Genomic DNA, 23,564 nt, shown 5'->3' with positions numbered 1-23,564 from the left:
CTGGAAGATGCGGTATGCCCATCAGTACCGCGCACATCCCCCTTCTTATATGTCCTCAACCACCCCAACCCGCGCGCAAACCTTAGCCTCGTATTGCGTGTTGCGTGCATAGAACAGCAATCTGAGGTTATCTTGGCGCCTGCCGCTGAAACTGCTGAAACAGCAAGCTGAACAATCCTTCAATGCGAATCCTCCCAATCCTCCCATGGCAGGTGACTGCCCGTGACCTGCCGAAGCGAGCATCACAAAGCCTTTGATCGTTTTAGACTGCACTTACAGGTTACCCCTCGGGGAGTGCGGGAACCTGTGTGGTGGGATCAGAGATAGAAGATGCGTGCATGAGTACGCGTAACTCTTCCATGCACAAGGAGGAAGTTGACGATGTTTGTTGGACGGATTGGTTCTGCGGGCGAAGTAGCACGCGATTTTGCGTGTCAAGAGTCGTTTGATATTCTCACGGTTGCGCCACAGACCGGCTGAACGTGATCTTGACGAACTGTGTGTAAGCCAATGATGAGGACGACGAAAGAACCTGAGATGCGATAGAGGTGATCAAACTTGTTTCTTGCAATGTCAAGTTGGGAGTTCCGGCTCGCTACACAGCGTGAGGCATTGGAGAAATGAACATGAGTAAACAGGTCACGATCCACGAAAATATAGATTACTGAGACTCACAAACGGTAACGTGCTCCAAACTAGTACGCGGTTACCGGTAGTGAAAGATAGTGACCAGTCAAGAATGGCAGGCACAGGGGAACCCATTAGTAGCCAGGCCTCCGTGGAAGTAAGATAGTAAGGAAACGAGCACGATAGTGTACGACTAGGGAGACTCCCACATTGCCCGAGATATGAAACGTTGAGAGACGAAGTCAAATAAACAGCCCGTCGGACATCGTGTACTTATAACCTGTGCTACACCTCAAGGCGTCAAATAAAGCGATCAGTTGACTTTTAACAAGGAACAGAGACAGGGCAAGGCGTGGCAGAATGATCAAATCAGAGCTGAAATTGAGGATATCAGCGGAGTATATAAACCAGGAGGATGTCCCTCGACGACTGCCCTACTAGTCTGAGAATCTCTATGCGTTAGTGTGACAGCATGCAGCGTTGGAGGTATGGGGCGCAAGAAATTGGTCGAGCCATGGTAGTACGCCCGATTGAGGCCCGATCCTGGTTATCTGCATACGAGTATGTACGTGAAAGGCCCGGCCAACAAGGTTCCGCCCACAAAAAGTATCGTTTGTTCGAGAAGGATGAATGTCTGTCGACGCAGTATTTGATCGGTTGGAGTTCCAACTGCCTCTGGGACACCCACGAAAAAGATGATCGAAATCGGCGTTGAAGGTATGTACCGTAGATTTTACACGAGTTTTGACGGCCCAGAAAGATGCTCTGTGCACATGGATGAAAGCGCGCTGCCGTGCGCTGCTCGAGCCTCTCGAAGCGAATCGGCCCTCTAAGGTGATTGTCAGAGGCCCTGACCTTGATAAACTCCGATATATCGCAATAGATTGAAGGATCCAGGGGATAAAAGCTCGGTGATCGTCGCTCGTGAAAAGACCAGTGGGGGAACTGGTATAAATGCGCTGAGATATAAGTCCGAGACTAGTCTTGGAGGTTGTGGAAGTTAAAAGACACAGCCCACAGCCTGTCGAATTCCTATGTATGCTGCCGTCAGCGTTCGAGATCTCGCAATCGTACGACGATGCACTCACTTCTCAATAACGCGAAAGTCATGGGCCAACGAGATGATCTTGATGGAGACGACTGAAGCAGAACAATACGAGCATCAGACCTATTGGTGAGCACGTGTTGGGCACAGAGAAGAGGAAGGCTTGGGTGGGAGTACACACCGCGAACAGGGGAAAATCTGGAGAGGTTCTGATTCAGATAATATCGTCTGCATCGGGGTAAACACGTTAGTAGAGAACCAATTTGACTGTGAGCGCATATCGTCAACCTGAGAAAATCAAGGTAAGGATAAACCGGAGTAGCCTTCCTTTCTTTCGGTTGAGCATTGTGGTGGCCAGCATATCAATAATTCGCACGTCGTCGGGTGAGGGTCTCATAGCCGCCTGAATTCTCGAGGTGTGAGATATATATCCCTCTCCCTTCACAGGCTCACTTCCCGAGTCCACCGTGGCAGCGGAAGACAGAAACGCGAACCATGCATCTCCGATCGCATAAGGTTCCGACGAAACAGGCATGCCCACGCGAATACCGTCCGACCCGGGGAAGGATGATGCATGATGCGGCACGATGTCAGGAAGCCGGAGGTTTTTCAAGTTAGGCTCAAAATGTACTCGGAATGGGCGACAAAGGTGACGGCCGAGGGCGAGACATCCTATCAGCACGAGTTCAACGTGATGATCTTCATCATTGATGCCAGCCGGGCGACGACCCCATTCGAGAAGAAGGACGGCATAGACAGCTGCAGCGAAAGCCAAGCCACGAATATTTGTGCAGCGGTGAATCGCCGATGGCATGGACGAGTTGAACGATTGATGCGCTGCATACTTGGACATGATGCGGTTCGTGGAGGCGGGGTAAACATAGAGTAAGAGAAGAAGGGAAAGAAGGAGTGCGCTCACCACTAGTTTCAAGTTGTTCGTCGAGATGATGGAAGCGGCGAGGGAACGAAGGAAGCAAGACCAGTGGGGATACACATGCCCACGATTATATTGCCAGTTGAATGTCACTGTTACAGAGATCTGATACTGTTTCATGCCATAAGAAGTAAGCCAGTATCCAATCAAGGACTAGTACCGTACTCAAAAGACGAGTTTCGTTTGGTAGAACAATGCGGCCGGGAAGGCACAGCCGCGTGCGCGCTTGAAGTCGAAGGCCAGTGTCGTAAATACTTGACTCGCCTTTCTTCGAGTTCAAAGCGAGTCCTTTTCTTTTTTTGTCCTTCTCCTCTCACTCGACACGGTCTTCACTTGCGCTTTGAATTCGTCGTCCCCGTTCAAATCCCACCGGCGTCGATCATCGACAGCACCCGTGTCTCGGAGACAAGGCCAGACTCAACCGCCCCAATTACATCCGCGCCATGAGTGTCGCCGTCTCCCGGCCTTCATCCTCAATTTCCCATTCGTTCGACCGACATTTGCCCAATTATGACGACGACCCTCTCACAGCTGCACTCGCTCCGCCGCCAGATGAGACCGCAGAGCAGAGGGAGCTGAGGGAGGCAGCGGAGGCGGAGGCACGCCGTGTCAGCGATGAGATCGACGAGCAGCTCCGGAATGAGAGGATGGCTTTGAAGAAGAAGAAGGCTCCGGTAAAGGTGCTGCTGCTTGGTCAAAGCGAAAGTGGTGCGTCTTCACTGTGAATCCCTTTCTCGAGTGTGTTCTGACCGTTTGGGTGCAGGCAAAAGTACGACTCTGAAGAGTGAGTGCTTGTTCTTTTTTTGACTGACTTGCGAACTTGCGGACCATCGAGCGCTTGACAGAATATGTTCATCGTGTCTTCTGTCTCGTCCTGCATCTCTGTCACCAGACAGCTCGGTTTGGCGTCAACGATCGTCTCAATCGATGCCGTTCCATGCCTATGTTCTCGGAGTTTGCCCCCGGTGGCGCTGACCTAGGATCTTCGCCTTCTTGCTTCCTTCTCGTATACTTCGACGCAAGCCAGTGAGCTGTGTCCTAGGGTCATCGCTCCTCCCGTCGCTGTGTAGCCTTATGGTCTGGTCTGTGTGTATATGTGCCGTTGTACTTGGGCACAGATCTCTGACAGTGTTTCATGTTGATGTCGAATTGCGCCCATTCGCTGTCCATCGGCGCCCCTTCGACCCTGTCTTGCACACGCAGACCATTCATCGACATTTCTGATCTCAGGGTTCACCTACGTGACTCCGTCTTTTGTTCCTCGTTTTGTCGCTCGCCAGACATTCATTCTCCATAGAATATGTTGCGGATATGGGGTCTTAAGCGGCCCGCTACAGGGAGTTTCATCCCACACGGACGGGCTACATGGCATTTAGCGTCGTTTGAACATGATCATCTTTGCTTCCCTTCACGGTCCTTCCATTAGAGGCCGATTTGTCTCAGTGCTTCCCTGTTTGATCATGTCTGGAAGGACTTCGGTGACGTAATTTTGAGATGGTGGATAGCAAGACGTCCATGTCCATAGCATCGCTCCATTATTGTCCCGCACTACTACGCAGTTAGCTTCGTTTCATGCGTCCTGGATGATTGGCAGCACTTCTGCACCCGGGAGATTGTTACCGTGGCGGAGCAGCTCGCTTCTAGTTTCGTTCATCGTCTTTCATCCCACGGTGCAACGGACAAGAGCCTGAGATCCTGCTAGAACAGCTTCGAACGCCACAGTCTTCTTGTCTACATCTTGTTCCTCTGAAGCTACCTCAGCCATGGGGTCTTTCACAGCTCAAAACAGGAACTTGTGATCCAATAATTCCTCTTCATAATCTTCTCACCTTCTACCGATAATTTTACTAACCACCAATTCATTTCCAATGTCATATCATCGTTCTGATCCAAACCCACATATGCAGACTTCCAAATGCAATACGCCCGCACAACCTGGCTAGCCGAACGTTCCTCCTGGCGCGCCGTCATCCAGCTCAACCTCCTCCGGTCCATAAACAACATCATCGACCACCTCTCACATGCCCTCTCCACCGTCCCTCCTTCTCCCACCAACACCACCACCCTACCCAATTCATCCGGCTCCGGATCGTCACCACCTTCCCCACACGCAAATCATCAGACGTTCTCACATGCGAGACCGAGCACGTCGACTATAGCCACGACCACGAGCACGGGGCAGAGGAGTCCCCCGACCCGCAACGTCGATCTTCCGGGAATTACAGTGACCGCTGGGATCGAGGAGGTTCATCACGCCGGTTCCGATTCAGCGGGGGCCATTACACCGCCCAGAACGTCACCGCCGACGAGCCCTTTGTTGCTCGGGCCTCTGCAGTGGACGGATGCGCATAGGACTTTGAAGTTGAGGCTTGCGCCGTTGAAGGGCGTGCAGCAGGATTTGGAGGCTCGGTTGGGATCTGCGGCTGAGGAGCCTACGACGAGTACTTCGGAACCACACGATGCGCTTCCTATGCCGCCTCCGCCTCTTTCTTCTGTTCCTGTTACTGCGTCCGCCGCCGCCGCCGCCGCCTCAGCTGGTGCGTCTCGTAGACCACAGGAGTTTTACGTCCGGAGTCGGGATGGCTGGAAGAGCGCATTGGAGAAGTTGAAGCCTTGGGCTCCGTCGAGTTCTGGTGATAGTGCGGAAGAGACGTTGGAGAAGAGGGCGAGGAGGAAGGAAGAGGAGGTTAGTGGGGTGCTTGCGGGGTGTGGGGAGGCTATGAAGGCGTTGTGGGAGGATGGGGTGGTTAGGGAGATGTTGAGGCGGAAGAAGATAACGTTGGAGAATGGGCCGGGGTTGTGAGTTTCTCTTTCTCGGTTTATAGTCGGGTTGGTTGGCAGAGGACGTTTGTTGATTGGTTTTGTTGGTGTGCAGCTTTTTGAACGATATAGAGAGGATCACGAAGAGGGATTACGAGCCTTCGGACGATGATGTTATCAGAGCTCGTCTACGTACCGTTGGCGTCCAGGAATACAGCTTCTCCATTGAGCAAGGTGAGCCTTTTCTCTTCATTGCTATGATAATCTATGGTGCCGAAGAAGAAGCTGGTTTATTGACCACGGCCGTAAGGCCGTACTGCAGGTCATGAGTGGTTGATGTACGATGTCGGTGGGACGAGGTCTTCCGTACGTCTACGCTCTTCTTTTCCGTTCGAGGTCACTATCTTTGGTGACTGATTGACTCGTTGTTTTTATCATATGATACAGCGCGCAATCTGGTACCCCTACTTCGACGATATGGACGCTATCATCTTCCTCGCTCCGATCTCGTGTTTCGATGAACGGCTGGCGGAGGATAGGAGGGTGAATAGGTTGGAGGATACGTATATGCTCTGGAAGACACTTTGTGGGTTGAAGCTGTTGAGCAAAACGCAGATTATCCTGTTCTTAAATAAGGTGCGTCATTCTTCCTGAACTCTTCGCTTCCTCTTCTTTATGGTGGTCAACTTGTGTGATGGTATGATGTTGATATTGATACGGTGGTTACGTAGTGCGATCTGCTGGAGAGAAAGTTGCAGGCTGGAGTGAGGGTTCGCGACTATGTGCCTAGTTATGGAGATAGGGAGAATACAGTGGAGACCGTTAAGAAATGTGCGTATATATCGTCTTGCCCTTCTCTTATATCCGTTTTGACTTACCGCATGGGGCGCAACAGACTTCCAGAGTCATTTCAAGGAAATTGCGAAGCAGAACTCTCCAGAGCAGAGAAGGTTCTACGTTCATTTGACTACGGTCGTCGTGCGTTTGCCTCTGCATTCGTGTGAGTAGAGTTTATGCTGATGACTTGCCGTAGGATACGCGTGCGACGGCTGCGACGTTGAGGACCGTGGAGGAAGGTATCCTGCGCGATAGCTTGAGGAGAGCCGACTTGCTTTAGGCCCCGACCGTCACATCCCTATCACATCCCAAACTCACCATATGTGTATAAGCGCGTTTCATACCCTAAGTATATTGTCTCTTCCATACATCTATCCATCTTTTAACGGATTTACGAATCGTAATGTTGTGCTCCTACCTTAATTACTGCTTTATCCCTAAAAGTAGAGGATATAGCTGCCTATCTCATTTTATTTCTCTAGGATCTGCATTCGAATCTATCTATCTAACTATCCAGTGTATGTGCTATAGCTTCGTCTACGAGACCGTCCAGTGTCCTCAGTTCCACAGGATCCTTTGCAGCTTTATGTCTTCTCATTCCACTGACTGTTTTCAGTGCGCATTACAGTACAGCTACGACTTGCTACTCTTTCTTTCCTCGTATTACTATCCAGCCTACCAGTTCTCTCCAGTGTAGCCCCGTTTATTATCGATTGTGGCCTTCTCCGTCTCCCCACCTTCGCCACATGAAGGCCTTTCATTGGCCACCAACTATTCGGACGTCGGAGTCTCGATGCAAGCAGCGGGTCCCATGATGCCGGTTCCGGGCCGAGACTCTCGCACGTGGGGGACATAAAAAGCCTGACCTTGTCTCGAAAATCACGCCCTCGTCGTGACCCACGCGTCCCTCCCGTGATCGCTCTCCCCCGCCTCTAGCCCCTGCCTCAGCTAATCTCGCATAAATATCAGCAACAATTCGCAGAGCCTTGTATCACTATCGTAATCATTCAGTAGACGATAATGTCGACGACGCAAGTGCCGAATCCAGCTCACGAGCCGGCCCTCACATCCGCGAGCGCCCCTCCTGGTGCATCCTCCTCCATCAGCGCTATAGGACCATCCTCCTCCGCTTCAGCTCGACCAACCACGACATCGACAGCTAATGGGAGTATTGGAGCGACGACGAGTCCTTCACAGGCTGCCGCTGCGACGGCGGATCTTATAACGCAGTTGCAGCATAGCCCGGGCGTACCTTTGGATGTGAACTCGATCATGCTGCTCGTGAGGAGCTTGCCGGGGTTGGGTGGGATGCTGGGAAAGGTGGGTCTTTGTTGCTCCTTTTTGTGTTTGTGTGCTTTCGAGAGTTGAGGGGGAGTATGGTGATGGTCAGAAGGATGATGGTGAAGGTCGCGACGAGACGATCAATGATCGCGCTGCGTCGCGCTCCTCCACGTGATGGTGCCCGACGGTCACGGCTGCTGCACGGGCGACGTGTGTCGGCGTGATTGAAGTTGGGGACAACGTGGCGAACGGACAAATATTGTCTCGTCGTCGTTGTGTAGAGTGTTTGGGATTTGGTCGCATTGCGCTGTGTAGTATCACCATCGACGGCGTACGTTGACCGGTGGAACATCCGAGATGTCCATCGAGAATGTGTTGACTTGATAGCACGAACTCTTATTCGGTCTCGTTTGGGTACCCCTTTTTCTGCGGAAGAGGCGTCGAGCTGCGTTACATGTTCAACATGTCATAGTCGTGAGTTGACGTACAATCGATGTCGCTGCTAGTGCGTACCCGAGGAATGAGTTTTCGGAAATGTCTCACATTCTTTCACCTCTGTAATTGGAAGATACTTCAGAGGTCAAGCTGCCTAGGATTGTGGCGTCTTCATCTCTAGCTGATGGTCCATTTGTTTCTTGTCCCTTTGTTCTTGCATCTATTTGTTTATATTAAGGCTGACTTTAATCCACATGAAATCAGATCCAGGATGGCAACGGCACAAAGGATCCCTCCATGTCCTCCGCCGCCGAGACCCTTTCCGCAATGTCTCAACTCGCCGCCCAGGCTCACGCACAAGCGCAGACAATCCAGTCCGCCCAACAACAACAGCAGCAGCAACAACAGTCACAAACGCCAACCTCCACAAGTCCATCCCAACCACAGCCCACCTCCTTTCCCATGCCTCTCTCCGCCCCAGGCGTCGGCATTCATCCATACGCACCTACCCATCACACGTTGCCTCAGCATTTAACTGAGCCAGGTCCATCTTCACATCCGAGTGGCCCGCCGATGGGACATCTTGGAGCTCTGGCGGCTACCGCAATGGGCACGAATAATGGGGCTCCACACCTCGGAGGGATGCCGCCTCCGGCGGGCGGTATGCCTCCTAGGATGGAGGATGAAGAAGATGACGAGGAGGGGAATGGGCAGCAGACGCAAGGGACACCACAGGCAACGGGTACGCCGACGAGGCAGAGAGGTAGGGCTGCGAATATGGGCTCGGATGAGTGGGCTAGACAGAGGAAGGATAATCATGTTCGTTCTTTTATATTCCTTCATCCTCTTTCGATGATTTGGCTGACCGTTTCGATTTGGTTTTGGTCGAGCAGAAAGAAGTAGAACGCCGACGCCGCGGCAACATCAACGAGGGAATCAACGAGCTCGGCCGTATCGTGCCTAATGGTTCCGGCGAGAAAGCTAAAGGCGCTATCCTCTCCCGCGCAGTGCAGTACATCCACCATCTCAAAGAGAACGAAGCACGAAACATCGAGAAGTGGACGCTCGAGAAATTGCTCATGGATCAGGCGATGGGTGATTTACAGGCACAGCTCGAGGAAGTGAGGAAGATGTGGGACGAGGAGAGGACGGCGAGAATTAAGGATATGGGGGAGTTGTCGATGTTGAGGGAAATGCTGGGGAAGTCCCAGCAGGGTACTGTGGTGGAGGGAGAGAAGAGGGAGAGGGTGGAAGACGATGCGGAGCACGAGAAAGAGGCAGAGGATGGTGCAGACGGTGAGGATGGGCAGGCTAGGAAGAGGCAGAGGACGGAGTGAGGGTGTCAGCTTTGATGTTCATCGCGTTCCGTCACTGTGGCTATGGCTCCTTTTCTCCTCGTTAATTCGTTCCGGGCTGTGTGGCGCGTACTGTTGTTTCCTTTATACTCGTTCTCGTTCGTGAGTTAATGTTTTCTTATCCTCATTCCTCTCTATCTACGTTGTGGTCTTTGCGTTGCTGTACGATGTGGTTATGGCTCGAGAGGCTTGATTGGTTTTTCGTTGACTCGGACCTCGCCTTTATTAGCCATATCTATTGTTTCCCGTTTTGCCTATAGTTGAATCCCTGAATATGTCGTGGAATGCTTGTGAATGCTCTGTGTACATAGGTCATGTAGATATGTACGAGGTATATCTGTCCTTCGCATCTTTTATTGGGTGGCGAATTGGGTGGCGTGAGTTTGTTTGTGCGGGATCGGTAAAGGCCGAGTACTGTATGCTTAAAGACGCACGAAAGGCGCCCCGAGTCGCTTTCATCCTTTCCTCGACAGAAGAGAGTATAAGGTGTGTGATATGTGAAAATATCAGCCAGGTGCAGCGAAAAGTTGCTGACGGACCTGAATGCCCACTGGCCGCTGAACGCCATATCATTCATCACGAACCTCAAGTTGAAATTGGCCGTCGAACATCCTCGTCAATGTCTGCTCTGCATCTCATCCCTCAAGAGGTTCGTGTAATGCTTTTGAAATGCTTGTTAAGGAGGATACTGACGAAATCCATCCGTGGTACTTACCAGCCGCCAAGTCCTCCGTTTTCTGTAGTCCCATTGACAAGCCTGCTCGGATGGGAAGACTCGGACTCAAACGGTTTGGAGGACCCAGAAGGTATGTTTGCTGCAATACCTATTGTGCTCCTCTCCGAAACCTCTCACGCTGACTTCTCACCAGAAACAGACTCTGTCTCTGATCTAAACCAACATTCAGCTAATGCGGACGAGTCGAACCAACTACCAGCGGATCCGTCTCCCATCGCTCAGCTGCCAAGCGAGACCCTCATCACCATATTCCTCGAGAGTGTTGCCCACGATACTCCTTCTTCGTCAAATCTAGGTTGGGTCCAAATAACTCATGTCTGTCGATTCTGGAGGGACCTCGCTCTTCACTCCCCACTGCTATGGACCAATATACCTCTTCGCCTAGGCCGAGAATGCATGGAAGAATTCATTCGCCGCTCGAACTCGGCTCCACTCAAACTCTACCACGCACCAGGCCCAAACGTCCTGCCACTCTCAGAAGTGCCGATCGAGAGCATACGACATCGCGTTTACAGCATCAGCATTGGCTATACGACGAATGCACAGGAGAGAGCCCACAAGTTTATTGACGACCTTCTCCAATCAGCACCGAGTCTGGAAGAAATTCGTATTGCCGGTATGAGGGAACCAGGCAGTGGATTTGGAATCGTGATTGACAGCACCCTAGGATTCGATTCTCCCCGCCACTTTTTCACTCGGTCTGTCCCGCTTCTTCGCAAGCTGTCTCTGCACAGTATATCACCAATCCCTTGGAGCGCATTTCCCTTCCATAACCTCACCCGACTGGAGATTTCTTCACAACTCTGGGATCTTCCGAGAGATGGTACCGAGGATCACACGATTATATCCTCTCTCCTCGATCTGCTCAAGACAACGCCAGATCTCGAGACGCTAGAGTTGTGCAATTCCCTACCTAACAATAGGAAGAAAAACAGTCAGATCATTCCCCTTTCTCCATTTGTCGTCTCATTGGTTCGTTTGTCCACGATAATCGTTCGCGGAGGTCAGGCGTCTATTATCGGACGGTTACTCCAGAGCCTTCGCCTACCGTCTTTCACCAACGGTCATTTCGAATGCGCGTACTCCGGACGTCGAGACTTTCACGTCATACTCGAGGCACTCAGGATGTTACTGCCGATTTGCTTCGCCAGGCTTACACCCGCGACACATAATCCGAAGTCCCAGAACCTTGGTATGATTTACGAGCTGGAGTCGGGTTCGTCGGCCTCCAATGAGCGTTCTACTACATCAGTTCAATTGATCACCCGCGGGCATAAGGATCTCCTCTCCGACGCGTGTCTCGAGCTGCTCCAGGATGTACGGCATCTACGTCTCGATAACATCTCCTGGAAAAGCTCGAAGAGGTGGCAAAACGCCTTCGCCCCGTTGAAGCAAGTGGAAGAAGTCACCTTTGTGTCGCGCGAAGGGGATTATTTCCTCAGAGCGTTGGAGCCCATCTCTTCCGCGACAGATGGTTGGGAGGACAAGCCATTATTCCCAGAGTTGCGTAGATTGCACTTAGTAGGAGCGTCACTCGATGTCAAGGTATACAATCTTTTCCGGCGTCGCCTTCGTTTAGGACCGTCTTTCCAGCATGTCGTAATGGACAACTGTACGGTCTCGGAGAATGTGGTGAAATGGTTCGGGGAGTTGGGGCTAGATGTGGTGTGGGACGGTGTGACCACGTCGGTTGATCAGGGGCAGGTGGAAGACGACGAAATTGAGGACGACAATGGTGTTGAGAATCGTTGGCCTCCTCAGTGAGTCCCTTCTCCTTGAATATTGCGTATTAAGTCTGATTGGAAGGTGGATTCGCTGCCAGGGTGCATCGAGAATACTCGCAACGTGTCTATTCACTCGGGATTTATTCTGCATGAATTGTGAGTCTATCTGACGATTGTTGAAAGTCACTCGTCAAGCTCTGTCTTGTGCTTAAAGCGCGTCACGCCTCACTGATATTGACTCAAGTTAAATATCATTTACCCAGGGCCAGCGTTGACCGTTCTCCCGAAGGACATTTACGGCTATTGTCCGACCTCACGATCCGAAATTTTCAGGTTGCTCTTGTTTTACCCCCGCTATTATTTAATTGTTTTTCGGACTGAAGGTGGACGACTCATAGGGATTTTTTTTGCGATATAAGGATGCGAAGCGTGTAGTCGTACTCAAAGTGACAATGTTCGACTTCATGACCGCAATAAGAAGAATTGAGGATCGAGGACATCGAGAGTGCAGACGTACATGATGCAGAAGGTAGAGTGACACCAATCACATTCTTTCTTAGACGGTCTCCCAGAACCATACAAAGACACGAGATGTCAAGGAATAACAGGAATGCTCAAGTCATCTTCCATATACACAGAGTCGTCGAAATGGACACTGATATGATGCTCTTTCGCCCAGTCCCTGAGTTTGTCGAAGTCTCTGCACGAGTGAAGGACCGTTCCCGATGGCTTCGCAGTGTGTGTATCCTCCTCCCAGACCCAGACGATGGTGCTGATGTCGGATGAGCACATAAGTGACTGTCGAATCCTACAAGATAATCACGAGAGTCAGAATACTTGGAGACATGTGGTAGTCGTGCACGAAATCTCAACGTACGAATCGATACAGTGAGAGATATGGTCGGGGCGCATGAGGCTCTTGTGTAGTCTCGTCATGTTTTGACCATAGTACTCCGGGCTGAGCTTCTGACGGATCACATTCTAGTCCGAGTAGAAATATTGAACAACGACTAATAGATATGTTCGGCGCTGGAAGGTAGGACCTACCAGACAATGAAGCTCGTGAAACACGTCAAGCTCGGTGATATAGTAGCCTTCTTTACCAGGTATTGGACGAGTATTGTTGACCATCAAGGCCGCTTGTGATCTTGGAACCTCTAAGATTCCGACTGAATAGAATAATTCACCAAAGCGTTGGTTCAGTGATCAGGGCAGTCATCACTCGTGAGACTGAAAACTTACAACTGTACAGGTCCTCCCATGCCTGGTCGACCGAGTCAGATGGTTCGCCTTGATAGATCGTACTTCCCGTGCCGAAACCGCTGTCAAATTTGTATGTTTGATATTCAAGAGCATCTTGCGCTGGAGCTATGAAAGCAGAAGCAGAGTACTCGTCGAAAATAGGTCGTAGAGCAAACAAGCGAGCGAATACCTACAATATAAATGCTGTGCAACAGGGTATGGAGAAACACGATGACTGTGTACAGTGTCGTATATTGCATTCGCGATAACGAGGAAGTCGAAGACGACTTGAACGACAATGGCGAGAATGATGACAATACGACGAAGGGGACGTTTGATGGTCTGTGATGGAGCAACATCCGAAGTGTCATACTCAGCGTCTAAGTCTGTGTAAGACGACTTGAGAGGCTCGTAGTCTGCGGAATCGTTTGTTGAGGAGAGCATGTGGGGGTTCTCCTGCAAGTGATCGAGGAAACTGTGGTCAAGGAGGACTAGAGATGCACTAGAGGAAAGCCAACGCAGACGAACAGCTGAGCCAGCGACATAAAGAGAGACAAGAGCCAGTAACGAGGATCATCACACTCGTGATAACTGTTCTGAGAAGAAATACGCTCATGACATTAGAGCGGGCGTAGACAGTCGTTCATTCTTTCCCCGCGAGACAGCTCACCATCGCGGGCCTTTGGTTGCTAGAACGTACAGGAATACCACGGCCTGAGACACCTCCGCGACCAACGGCGTCTGCTGAGGATGAGCGTGTATACCAACAGAGCAGTTCATTTCCCGGAGGAAGCAGGTATATACGGGGTGGCGTAGCGCCGGAAACCCCTGAACGATGATATCTAAGTCAGTTGCGGGAAGTTTCCATGATGTTTCCCATAACTGTATGTCTTGCGACTCACATCTGTCAGTCAGCATTCGAGAGGTTGTCTCAAGGTAGTTGTTCGAGATGGAATGTCCTAGGCCAGTAATGAGTCGTCGTACTTAAGACGGTTGACGGACACACGAGGATTGTCTGCTACCAAGTGTGCAGTGGCATGCATACATACGACCTTCCTGAGTACGAGATCACCCCAAACGAGTTTCAAAAGAGTATGGTCTTCCCCTAAGACGATTTGTGAAGTTATATCACAGATGGTCAGGCGAATCCGCTAGGTGAGCTATTGCGTGAAGATCAGCATTCGCCACAGGATTCTGAGTCGGATATCCCTCACAGACATCAGGTAGATCTCTTGGCAGATCATGTGTTACGGTATATGAGGCAGTGGGATGTGCACCTAGGAATGATGAGTTGATCAATGGTACAGGTGAAGAAGATTTGTGAGATTATTCGAGCTGTTACTGCTCTACTGGCGGTGTTCTTCTCGGCATGAAGCACAGGATATGACTCTCTCCAGGCGAATCTCTGAGGACAAGGAGCGTAAGTTCTATAGAACTCATCGGAATGGGGACGTGGCAGTGATCAGTTTGGGGGGTCTGGGAGACTACCAAGTAGAATTGAGACGATAAAAGCAATTGTCCTCTCTCATTCGAATGTAGAACGCGGAGGTGTGAAACTTTGGAGAGCACCTGCTCATGAAAGTTTGTTGGGCGAGGTGGGCGAGCATGCGGAGTGGTCTAGGGCGCATTAATAGGAACAAATATCAGTTTTGGCAGCTGATAGGAGGGGCGAAGCGAGTATAAAAGACATAGAGCAAGAAGAGAGGAAATAAGTTAAGGAAGCCTACCACATCTGACCCCGCTCATCTCTTTCGCCTGATAACTTCAACATCATGAAACTTCTCGCCATCTTCGCCGTGTCTGCCTTGGTGTGGGTCGCCTCAGTTGCTGCCGCTCCGACCTTGGCGATGAAGGTAGGCTACCACTTCGTCCGTTTCGTCGTGCAGTACACGGTTTGATAGCTCATGGTCAATGTTTAGCGCACTGATAGCATCGACGAGGATAATAGCTGCTGGCAAGCCAGCTCGGGCAAGGTAATCTCGAACTCGTTGCGTACATAGCAAGTTTCTCAGCCCCTTCTGCATTATGACTCTAGCGCGACGATGGCGTCGATGATGACAATTATGATTGGGAATGTACCCAGAGAAAGGTATGTTGTCCATTACCGACAGGCAACCCGATTATGATACTCAAGGGAAATTCAGCGCGCTGAGGATGAAGTTGATGGCGACAGCAATGACTGGAGTTCGTCCACCGAGCAAAAGGTGTGTCTCCTGTTTGAATATGCGCCACGTCTCGAGTCTCATGCTAGTCTATAGCGCGCTGAGGATATCGTGGATGGGGACAGCGACGACTGGACTTCGTCCAGCGGAAAAAAAGTCTGTCCCTGATAACATGCGCAACGTTTCGAGTCTCATGCCAAATTGTAGCGCGCTGAGGATAGCGTGGATGGCGATAGCGACGACTGGACTTCATCCAGCGGGCAAAAGGTGTGTCTCCTGTTTGAAAAAGCATCCGCCCAGGTCTCATAACAGTCCATAGCGCGCTGAGGATAGTGTAGATGGCGACAGTGATGACTGGACCCAGGGCCAAGATTAGGGCAATATGTGTAAGCATCGGCTGAGTACTAGTATCGCTAGCGCTCCGGATAAGGCTGGCTGTTAACCTAATTTTCTGTATCAAGCACAAGAGAGACGTCAATGCAAACAACAGGCGGGATAGGGTACGTACTTCTTCTCGAGATAAATCCAGCGTTAATGTGAGCTGACGGCATTCTCAGCCTGTGGGGTGAACTTTGGGTGAACTTCTTGATGCCGCTATTTTTCTACGCTCTGTTTTGGGATTTATGCGTTGTATGTACTTGTATATCGAATGTAAATGATCGAGTGCCTTTGAAGTCGTGACTTGGGGAGAATGGACACTTACAAGACTGTCAGACGCAAAGATGATGGGATCGTAAATGTCCGAGTCCTGGAAGAGGCGCGGGAGAGACCGGCATGTATATATCGGAGCTTCAACTTCAGCATCCTTCAACTTTCAAGTGCCCGTGGTGACTTGCTCATTGACACAACATATTTTTTCGGGAACTCTCCTCCAACATCGTTTAGTCTGTTGTCACTCTTTCAACCCACTCCATACCTTGGATGAACATTCTGGGCCACACAAAAATGATTTGTCGCCACTCTTCGTGCGCCAAGACGAACGAGCCAAGGAAAGCCACGTGGGGTGTTTGATTTTGGTTGCCAGGCTTCTGGGCCATTCCCGCGATTGACTTTTACCCGCTGCCCATCGCCTTCACTGTCGCGCTCGGACTCTCTTCGTCGTCGTCGTCAGCTTTGTTCTGCTCCCTACCCTAGTCGCTCATTCAGCTCACCCCCAGTCCTCCGTTCAAGCTCGTGAGATATGAAGTCCGTCGCAGTAGTCTCGCTCATGGCCACCGCCGTCCTCGCGGTGAGTATTTCGAATTTTTTGTGGGGTCGTGGTCTTTTTGAGGGCAGCGCAGTTGAGAGCGCAGCAGGTGACGTTGAGAGTGAAGAGAGTCTTGGGATTGCGGTGCTGTGAGTCGGTGGTATAAAACCGAGTCAAAGCGAGGAGTTGACAAGCGCTGCCCAATCTCTCTGGTGCGACGCCCAGGATGGTTTACTCCTCGACGATTTGTATCTTTCTAGAATTTGACTCGAAGATACTCCAGATCCTTCCTCTCCATGTTACCTCCTAACGTTGTGCGGATTGCTCGTTGGTGAGACAAGTCTGGTTTGAACGTTCAAAGCCAATTCAGAAACAACGACCCGCACGGCTTCACTCTACTTACTCTACATCTTTGTGCACCATGGCATGGAGCCTAGCCTTGATCGGAGGCCTTGATGGACATATCCTATCGCTCCTTATTCACTGTCATGTCGAGGGTTGCGTACTCGAAACTGTCTTGTCGGGCATAGAACGGCCTACCATGCCCGTTTTCAGGTCGCACTCCGGTTAGGTCTTCTTCCATGCGAGCCTAGCTATCTCGCGTCTTGGTCTTTTTATTTTGGCTTGTCCGATGCATTGTGCAACAGTCTTTTCAGTTCAGGTCGGACGATATCTTGAAACTTTCATACTGACCTTCTATGTCCCAGGCCAACCCGCTTATCCCCAGCGGCATCTCCTCCACCTGCTCCTCATTCCTCACTTCGCTCGATACCGACACTGCTCTCGCCTCTTGCGCCAGCCCACTTGTGAATGCCACCGCCGACTTCGGTCCTTCCGGAAACTCCACCGGCACTGCCTCCGCATCTACCATCTCTTCTGCGCTCAACAACGTTTGCAGTAGCACCACGTCCTGCGATCAATCCACCGTTCGCGGCCTCCTCGCATCCTTCTACGGGAACTGCACCGCAGAGCTCACATCCTCCGTCAACTCGGACGTCATCCGCACCTACGATGTCCTCTACTCTCTCATCCCCTTCAAGGAGGCCATCTGCTCCAAGGATGACAGTGGCAGGTACTGCGTCAGCACCCTAAACACGACTTCTTCCGCCGCGTCAACTGTTCGTCTCGCCGGTAGCAGCAGCAGCGGAGACAGCCTGTATTCGAGCGTATCGTTGTCAAGCAAGAGGGACGACCAGGTCGCGTTCGTTCCAAACGTGACGACGTACAGCTCCGACAACCTCCTCTTCCTCTACCTCACCGCCGGCCTCACCAGCGAGCAACTTTGCACCACGTGCACGCAGGAGATTATGACCGCATACATGAACTTCGAGTCGTCTGTCGCCTACGCCCCAGGTCTCGCCAACTCGCCCATGCTTTCCGGCCAGACCGCCCTCTACAACGGTATCCAGACCACTTGCGGCTCGACTTTCCTTAGCGGCTCCGTTGTCGCTGCCGGTGGATCTATCAGCAGCGGGTTGTTGGACAGCGCTGCTAGCGCGAGGGCTCAGGTTGGACAGGTCGTTGTCGCTGGGTCGATGTTGGGAGCGTTGGCCTTCGGTGCCGTTACCCTCTTGCTCTAAGGGGTATACATAGTTAGCGGACTTTGCATATTTTAGTCGCTTCATCGGGTTGAATGTTGTGTTGCGGATCTTTTCCTATGTTGCATTATCGAATCGGTTCATCGAACGAGCGTAGGCTACTACCGCGTCTTACGCTTGTTCTTGTGGCGTCGTTTATTGTCTTCTTCAATCTTCACTTATTTACTCCAATGTGGCCATCCTCGTACTCTGTTTGTTTGTTTCTACCTCCGAGCGAGCCCCTACCACTTAGTGCTCCTTCACCCCCCACATTCGCTTCTGGTCGTCTACCTATTTAACATTGTCTGTGTCCGTCCTTGCGTACATACCGCCGGCGCCTGTCATTACCTCCACCTCTACCATATCACACCCTACCCTTGAAGTCGAGTAATATACCCTGAGGAGCACTTAGCACTAGGTTCCCTCGTATCTCCTCTGGATCTCTTCTCTGTTCGATGCGTGATGTTCATAAATTTGTCTGTTCTGATGTAGTGTAGCGGAACGTGGTTGGACGAGGGAAAGAAGCCGGTTGACTCTTCCTGCAGCTTGTATTCGTGGATGAATGAGCGAACTTGTGTTGGATTTCAGCTGCTTGTGTTTATGAAGGTAAGATGTGCTTAAGGGAGAATTTTGTTGTGAACGGGGGAGGGTTGCATGAATGACTCGGATGTGGGAGAAGTGGGAGACGCCACACCACGCCACACCATTTTGCGTTTCAAGTTGGTTCCCACACCATGGCTCTGACCAGCGGAGTCCGAAGTAGTGTGCAATTGCTCTGGAGGCTGCCCGAGGCGATACATCCCCACTACGACTCCTCCTACTGCGTCTTCTCCTTGTCCTTATATCTCGTCCTCTTCGTCTCTCGGCTCCTCGTTCTTCAGGTCGACCCACATCTTATCATGACTGTACCGGCTCCCTTAGAGACACTGATCTCTCGAACAGCGCGTCGAGCGGAATCGAGCTACATGCTCGTTCTTCTCGCCTTCAGGCTCCCGAAACCGAGCACGGGCCCTCAGACCAACATCCTGAGAGGGATGTCATGTCCGATACTGGGCTTTCTGATAAAATTCGGCTGGAACAGATAATTGTTCACGGAAATCATGTCGTCGAGCGTACTGCTGCGAGTGGGCACGATATCGTCGAGGCTGGGAAACCCGAGTCTGGAGTTGACGAGGTGTTGCATACCCCTCGCTCTGTTACCTACGCTGATGCACACGATGCACACCCGAGTTTGGGAGTCTATGTGCCTCTAAATTCTAAGCTGGATAATGTCACAAGGCGATCGTCATCTAGAGCGGGTTCGAATGTTGACCCTGCCGCCGTCGCCTCCAATAACGGCGAAGGGACATATGATGTAGGAAATGTCTCCACTACAACCCCTGTGCAACTCCACAGCACGTCTCATCCTTCTAGGATGGCCCCGACTAACGGTACCGCCGAGCCCAAGAGACAATCCAAAGAGCCGTTTTTTGGACTCCATCGGAATACCGGCGGTTATGGTACGTGTCTCTCCGAATACTCCCACGGAAACCATCCGTGCGTACGCTTATTGATGTGTGTAGGAGATGACTACGAGGCGAAGTACGAGCCAGATCCATGGGGTGAGGAAGTCGGCTCCAATGCTCGTGTCTGGAGAGTATATCTCGACGAGGCAGAAGCTTACGACTCCGAGATGACCGAGCAGTGGAAAGACACAGTCGACGTGCTTCTTGTCTTTGTGAGTTCACTTTAGTTATTTTTGTTCGTCAGAAGCCGCATACACTGACATAATAATGGTCGTAGGCCGGTATATTCTCCGCCGTTGTGACGACCTTCGTAGCCCAAACGTCTCAATCTTTGCAGGCCGACTACACACAGACGACCGCTTCGCTTCTCACCGAGCTTGTCGCGCTGCAGCGCGCCGCTGCTCAAGGCCTTTCTCCTGACTCTGTTCCAGCGTCGCCTTTGAACGCCACTACGCCGTTCAGTTCTGCTCAATCCGATCGCATCATTAACGGCTTCTGGTTCGCGAGTCTTGCACTAAGCCTCTCCACGGCTCTAATCTGCATCCTGGTCAAACAGTGGTCTCAGAACTATACCTCTACGATATCTGGAACTCCTAAAGAGCGCGCCTTCCTTCGACAGATGCGCTTTGCCGGAGTGAATAAGTGGTGTGTCCGTGATATCGTAGGGGTCCTGCCCCTTCTACTCCATGTTTCGCTGCTGCTTTTCTTCATTGGCCTTGCCACCTTTCTGTTCCCCCTGGACGTGGCGATCTGTTCGGCTATAATATTTGTGGCTGGTCTGACATATACAGCCTATGCTATCTCCACTTTCCTGGCTGCAATCTGTCTTGATTGTCCATATCGAACGCCGTTGTCTCATTATATTTACGCTTCCGTGGCGTTTACTCGACAAATTGTCAGAGGAATGTGGAGATTGATCATGTGGTGCTACCGCTACATTGGTTTTGTATGCCATCTAAATGCTAAACCTTGGCAGTATTTCCGCATGAGAGATGGAACATCCTCCATGATGACTTTGAAGGGACAGGATATACGCCTAATCCATGACCCTGCCGAGGTCTCGCATCTAACCACGACCGCGACGCAGTGTTTATTGGAGACCACAACAAGACCCTCTGCCATAAGCATTGTCCGCCAGTCCCTTGCTGGGTTCGACCAAACGACTATGGCAGACATGGCAGTTCTCAGCTGGGAGGATGAGCAGTGGGACATCACCAGCGACTGGGCATCAGCTGTTGACGATGTTTTGGCATGGGTCTCTCATCCTGGGACTGAGGGTGAGCGGATCTTGCATTTGAAGGTCCTTCATCTGGAGAGGATGTCACGGGCACTAACGAAGTTTTGGTCGCACGTGCGAGCCCCCAAGAGGATGCTCCCTTTTGCACTTGATTTCATTTGTGGAGTGCCTGGACCACCAGAGCAGCCCTCGCGGGTCGAGCAAGCCATAACCCTGCTGAAGAATCATCCAGGGTCTCTTGACGATCACCAGTTATCCTCAGTCTGCTCCGCTCTTCATGCTCTGTATATCTATTCACTTATGCACAGTCCGAAGGAAGTTTTTGTGAAGTCCAGAGACACATTAATAGAGACATATCACGAGCTGTTCAACAGGTTAAATACCGAAAATGGCCCTCATCTTTGGCCTTTCCTACGTTATGTCGCATTGATCACGGATTTGGTGCTCCACCGAGTTGATCTTACGAACAATTTGAACGACACAGCTGGATATAGAGAAACATTGTACTTGCTGCGGCCCTTGCAGGATTTCGAGAGTCGCCTCAAGATACTAATTCTTCTCGGTAAATACCTCTATCGGAGGCCCTTCACTATGCTGGTCTTCACCACTGATGATGCATACCATGAACCGCATATGCCTGCAGTCGCTGTCATGACCGTCTTATACTGTATGCTCTACTCTCCCGACTTGGTGTTTATCAGAGAACTCGGAATATCTAACGAAGCTAGGGAAGGGTCAGGCATTCTTGAGAGGTCTATCTTCTTCAGCAGGTTCTACTTGCTATTGTTGTCTATCATCACCGGTTTCGCGACTAGGCATCCAGAATGGTCAGCCAGTAAATCGGCTCGTGATGCATTGGGATTATGCTTGTTGTGGATTTGCCAGACCATTCTGATGCATGATTCTGATCCTCCTACCTCAGATATGTTAGACACTGAACATATTAATGAGTACAATTTATGGGGATGGGAGCATAGTACAATACGGGCCATGTGGCCAAAAAACATCATGCCCGTCGTCCAAACAATCATCGCTCATCGCTCCGATAACCTGTCTTCCGTTAATGATCCAAGCGAGTCTCAAATCGACTATGAAGATCTGATACGCTCTGCTGAGGCGGTGGATTGCATCAGCTATGATTATTTTATGCCTTCTAGTACTGGTACAGCTATGTCTCAGCGATGGGTATCATCGCTCAGAAAGATGTACACCGGAAGTTAGATGTGTCGGAGGGATATTTCTGACCGTATTGTCTATCGGAACTGCTAGAAAATGAGATGGGAGAGGATGGGAGGTGACTTTAGGGCTCGGTGATGAAGATGATATGTGAGAATGTCCATCTTTGTGTTTCCTTCCAAACGAGGTTGTTAGTACTAGTTCGCCTTTCCATGCATATTCGAGAATCGAAGTGAGTCGCACACCAAGGCAAGATAGGGAAAGCGTAAGGGAGCAGGTAATATTGAAGTGTATTTGCGAGATCTGTATGAAGGCAGATTCAAGTTCGGAAGGAAACTGGCAATGACTTGGGGCACTTTTTGTGCTCACCTATAGAAAGGCAAGGCGCGTCGGCACTTCCCGCGCCTGAGCGCAGCTCTCTTTTCTTTGGTAGGCTACCACTGCGGACTTCGACTACTTATCCTTCATTTTCTAGGTCAACTTGGGTTTTCTAATGACTCTACCACACCTACAGAACACCTCAGACAGTGCTTTCAAAAGCGTATCTCTCTCTGCCAGTGAAACCGAGCTTCAGGCTCGTCGTTCCGATACTGAGGTTGATAACGGGGCCTTCTGCGAGCATGGGCTCAAAGCTTCAGAGCACCACTCTCACAGTGACGCAGCTCGTCTAGAAGAGGTTATCATTCCTGGAAACGATGCTATTGAGCTTCATGTCGCGATCGAGATTGATGGTCTCCAGCTCGTCGACGAGGCGTCTCACGCCCCTCGCTCTGTCAGTGTTACCCGTGTTGACGCCATCGATGTACTGGTACATCCGATTTCTGGTGTCTGTACGCATTCAAGGTCTAACAATTATACGAGGCGCTCGTTGCCGAAGCTTACAATCCGGGATCTTTCCATACTGCAGCTCCCGCAGTACACAAAATTCCTCGGCCTTCTGGCACCAAGGCAAAATGCAGACATGCGATACACTTTACAAAATGCGCGATTTATTTTCTCGACCGGGATATCTTCTCCAAGGAGGTGCCGGAGAGGAGCGTTAGAGCCGTGGGACATGCTGTGGGCGATCAAAGCAGCTCAAGCGTCGAACCAGGTGTCTCTCCTATCACGATGAGCCGTCCTCGTGCGACACTCTTCTTAAACCTGGTAGTGGATGTGCCTATGTGGAGAATGTGGAGCGGGCACGACTCTGATGGGTGGTAGGATAGACTTGGGGCACGATCACATTACTGTAAGGTGAGTCTCTTCAAACAAATAGGGAGGTGGATGGTAGCTTACCTCTTCAGGAACAAAGTTCGCTTATATTGTTATGGAAGTGGTTTCTTTGCTCTGCTACCACGGAGTATGTTCGTAGGTTCTTGTACTTTTGGATAACGCAATATGATAGGGTGACAGTGAACAGAACAGATATGAGGTGCTCATATGAGGCATGGTATCTCTCCGCGCTCTCCAGATACAAAAATACACCTGACCTCACCTTCGGATTTCCTTATTTCAGTCGACTTACGAAATTTTTATTCATGTGATCGAAATCGTAACACGGTCTCCAGGAGAGAGTTAAACTTCGATAGAGTGGTCGATGTTAACTATATCAACCAAACGGAGATGAACACCAGGTGACCTTTCACTACCACAGAATCTTCCCGAAACAAAAATAGTACTACAGATCGTATTGTGTCAAGCCTGCAGGTAAATTGCTGGCTTGACCCCGAAGGGTATAGATATCCTCAAATGGACATATGCAT

General features: G+C 50.8%; 7 protein-coding genes across 7 annotated transcripts; 6 read left to right on the top strand and 1 right to left on the bottom strand.

The window, feature by feature from the left end:
* Positions 1-3,049: 3,049 nt before the first annotated feature.
* On the top strand, positions 3,050-6,483 carry STEHIDRAFT_163093 (G-alpha-domain-containing protein; the record flags this gene model as incomplete). Its single annotated transcript, XM_007310759.1, has 9 exons — positions 3,050-3,314; positions 3,370-3,390; positions 4,514-5,405; positions 5,482-5,600; positions 5,677-5,732; positions 5,814-6,002; positions 6,098-6,197; positions 6,262-6,344; positions 6,400-6,483. 9 exons carry the CDS (start codon positions 3,050-3,052, stop codon positions 6,481-6,483), a joined length of 1,809 nt encoding a protein of 602 aa, XP_007310821.1.
* A 2,213-nt stretch (positions 6,484-8,696) lies between these two features.
* Positions 8,697-9,256, top strand: STEHIDRAFT_68666 (uncharacterized protein; the record flags this gene model as incomplete). Its single annotated transcript, XM_007310604.1, has 2 exons — positions 8,697-8,738; positions 8,813-9,256. The coding sequence occupies 2 exons, from the start codon at positions 8,697-8,699 to the stop codon at positions 9,254-9,256; spliced, it is 486 nt and encodes a 161-aa protein (XP_007310666.1).
* Positions 9,257-9,893: 637 nt separating this feature from the next.
* Positions 9,894-11,774, top strand: STEHIDRAFT_163091 (uncharacterized protein; the record flags this gene model as incomplete). Its single annotated transcript, XM_007310758.1, has 3 exons — positions 9,894-9,923; positions 9,993-10,080; positions 10,150-11,774. 3 exons carry the CDS (start codon positions 9,894-9,896, stop codon positions 11,772-11,774), a joined length of 1,743 nt encoding a protein of 580 aa, XP_007310820.1.
* Positions 11,775-12,328: 554 nt separating this feature from the next.
* On the bottom strand, positions 12,329-13,420 carry STEHIDRAFT_116060 (uncharacterized protein; the record flags this gene model as incomplete). The annotated part of the gene is made up of 5 exons (XM_007310757.1): positions 12,329-12,542; positions 12,612-12,715; positions 12,782-12,903; positions 12,977-13,166; positions 13,220-13,420. The coding sequence occupies 5 exons, from the start codon at positions 13,418-13,420 to the stop codon at positions 12,329-12,331; spliced, it is 831 nt and encodes a 276-aa protein (XP_007310819.1).
* A 1,328-nt stretch (positions 13,421-14,748) lies between these two features.
* On the top strand, positions 14,749-15,514 carry STEHIDRAFT_116059 (uncharacterized protein; the record flags this gene model as incomplete). Its single annotated transcript, XM_007310756.1, has 7 exons — positions 14,749-14,829; positions 14,896-14,949; positions 15,012-15,065; positions 15,121-15,180; positions 15,235-15,294; positions 15,346-15,405; positions 15,458-15,514. The coding sequence occupies 7 exons, from the start codon at positions 14,749-14,751 to the stop codon at positions 15,512-15,514; spliced, it is 426 nt and encodes a 141-aa protein (XP_007310818.1).
* A 1,505-nt stretch (positions 15,515-17,019) lies between these two features.
* Positions 17,020-17,784, top strand: STEHIDRAFT_35023 (uncharacterized protein; the record flags this gene model as incomplete). The annotated part of the gene is made up of 1 exon (XM_007310587.1): positions 17,020-17,784. A coding segment is annotated over one exon (765 nt), but the record flags the coding sequence as incomplete, so codon positions are not given.
* A 1,669-nt stretch (positions 17,785-19,453) lies between these two features.
* STEHIDRAFT_68586 (uncharacterized protein) lies at positions 19,454-20,145 on the top strand (the record flags this gene model as incomplete). The annotated part of the gene is made up of 2 exons (XM_007310597.1): positions 19,454-19,618; positions 19,684-20,145. Coding segments are annotated over 2 exons (627 nt in total), but the record flags the coding sequence as incomplete, so codon positions are not given.
* Positions 20,146-23,564: the final 3,419 nt, after the last annotated feature.

The sequence above is a fragment of the Stereum hirsutum genome (assembly GCF_000264905.1).
Source record: "Stereum hirsutum FP-91666 SS1 unplaced genomic scaffold STEHIscaffold_21, whole genome shotgun sequence".
NCBI classification, from domain to species: Eukaryota; Fungi; Basidiomycota; class Agaricomycetes; order Russulales; family Stereaceae; genus Stereum; species Stereum hirsutum.
The sequence above is the reverse complement of the archived record's forward strand: the minus strand, read 5'-3'. Positions and strand labels throughout refer to the sequence as shown.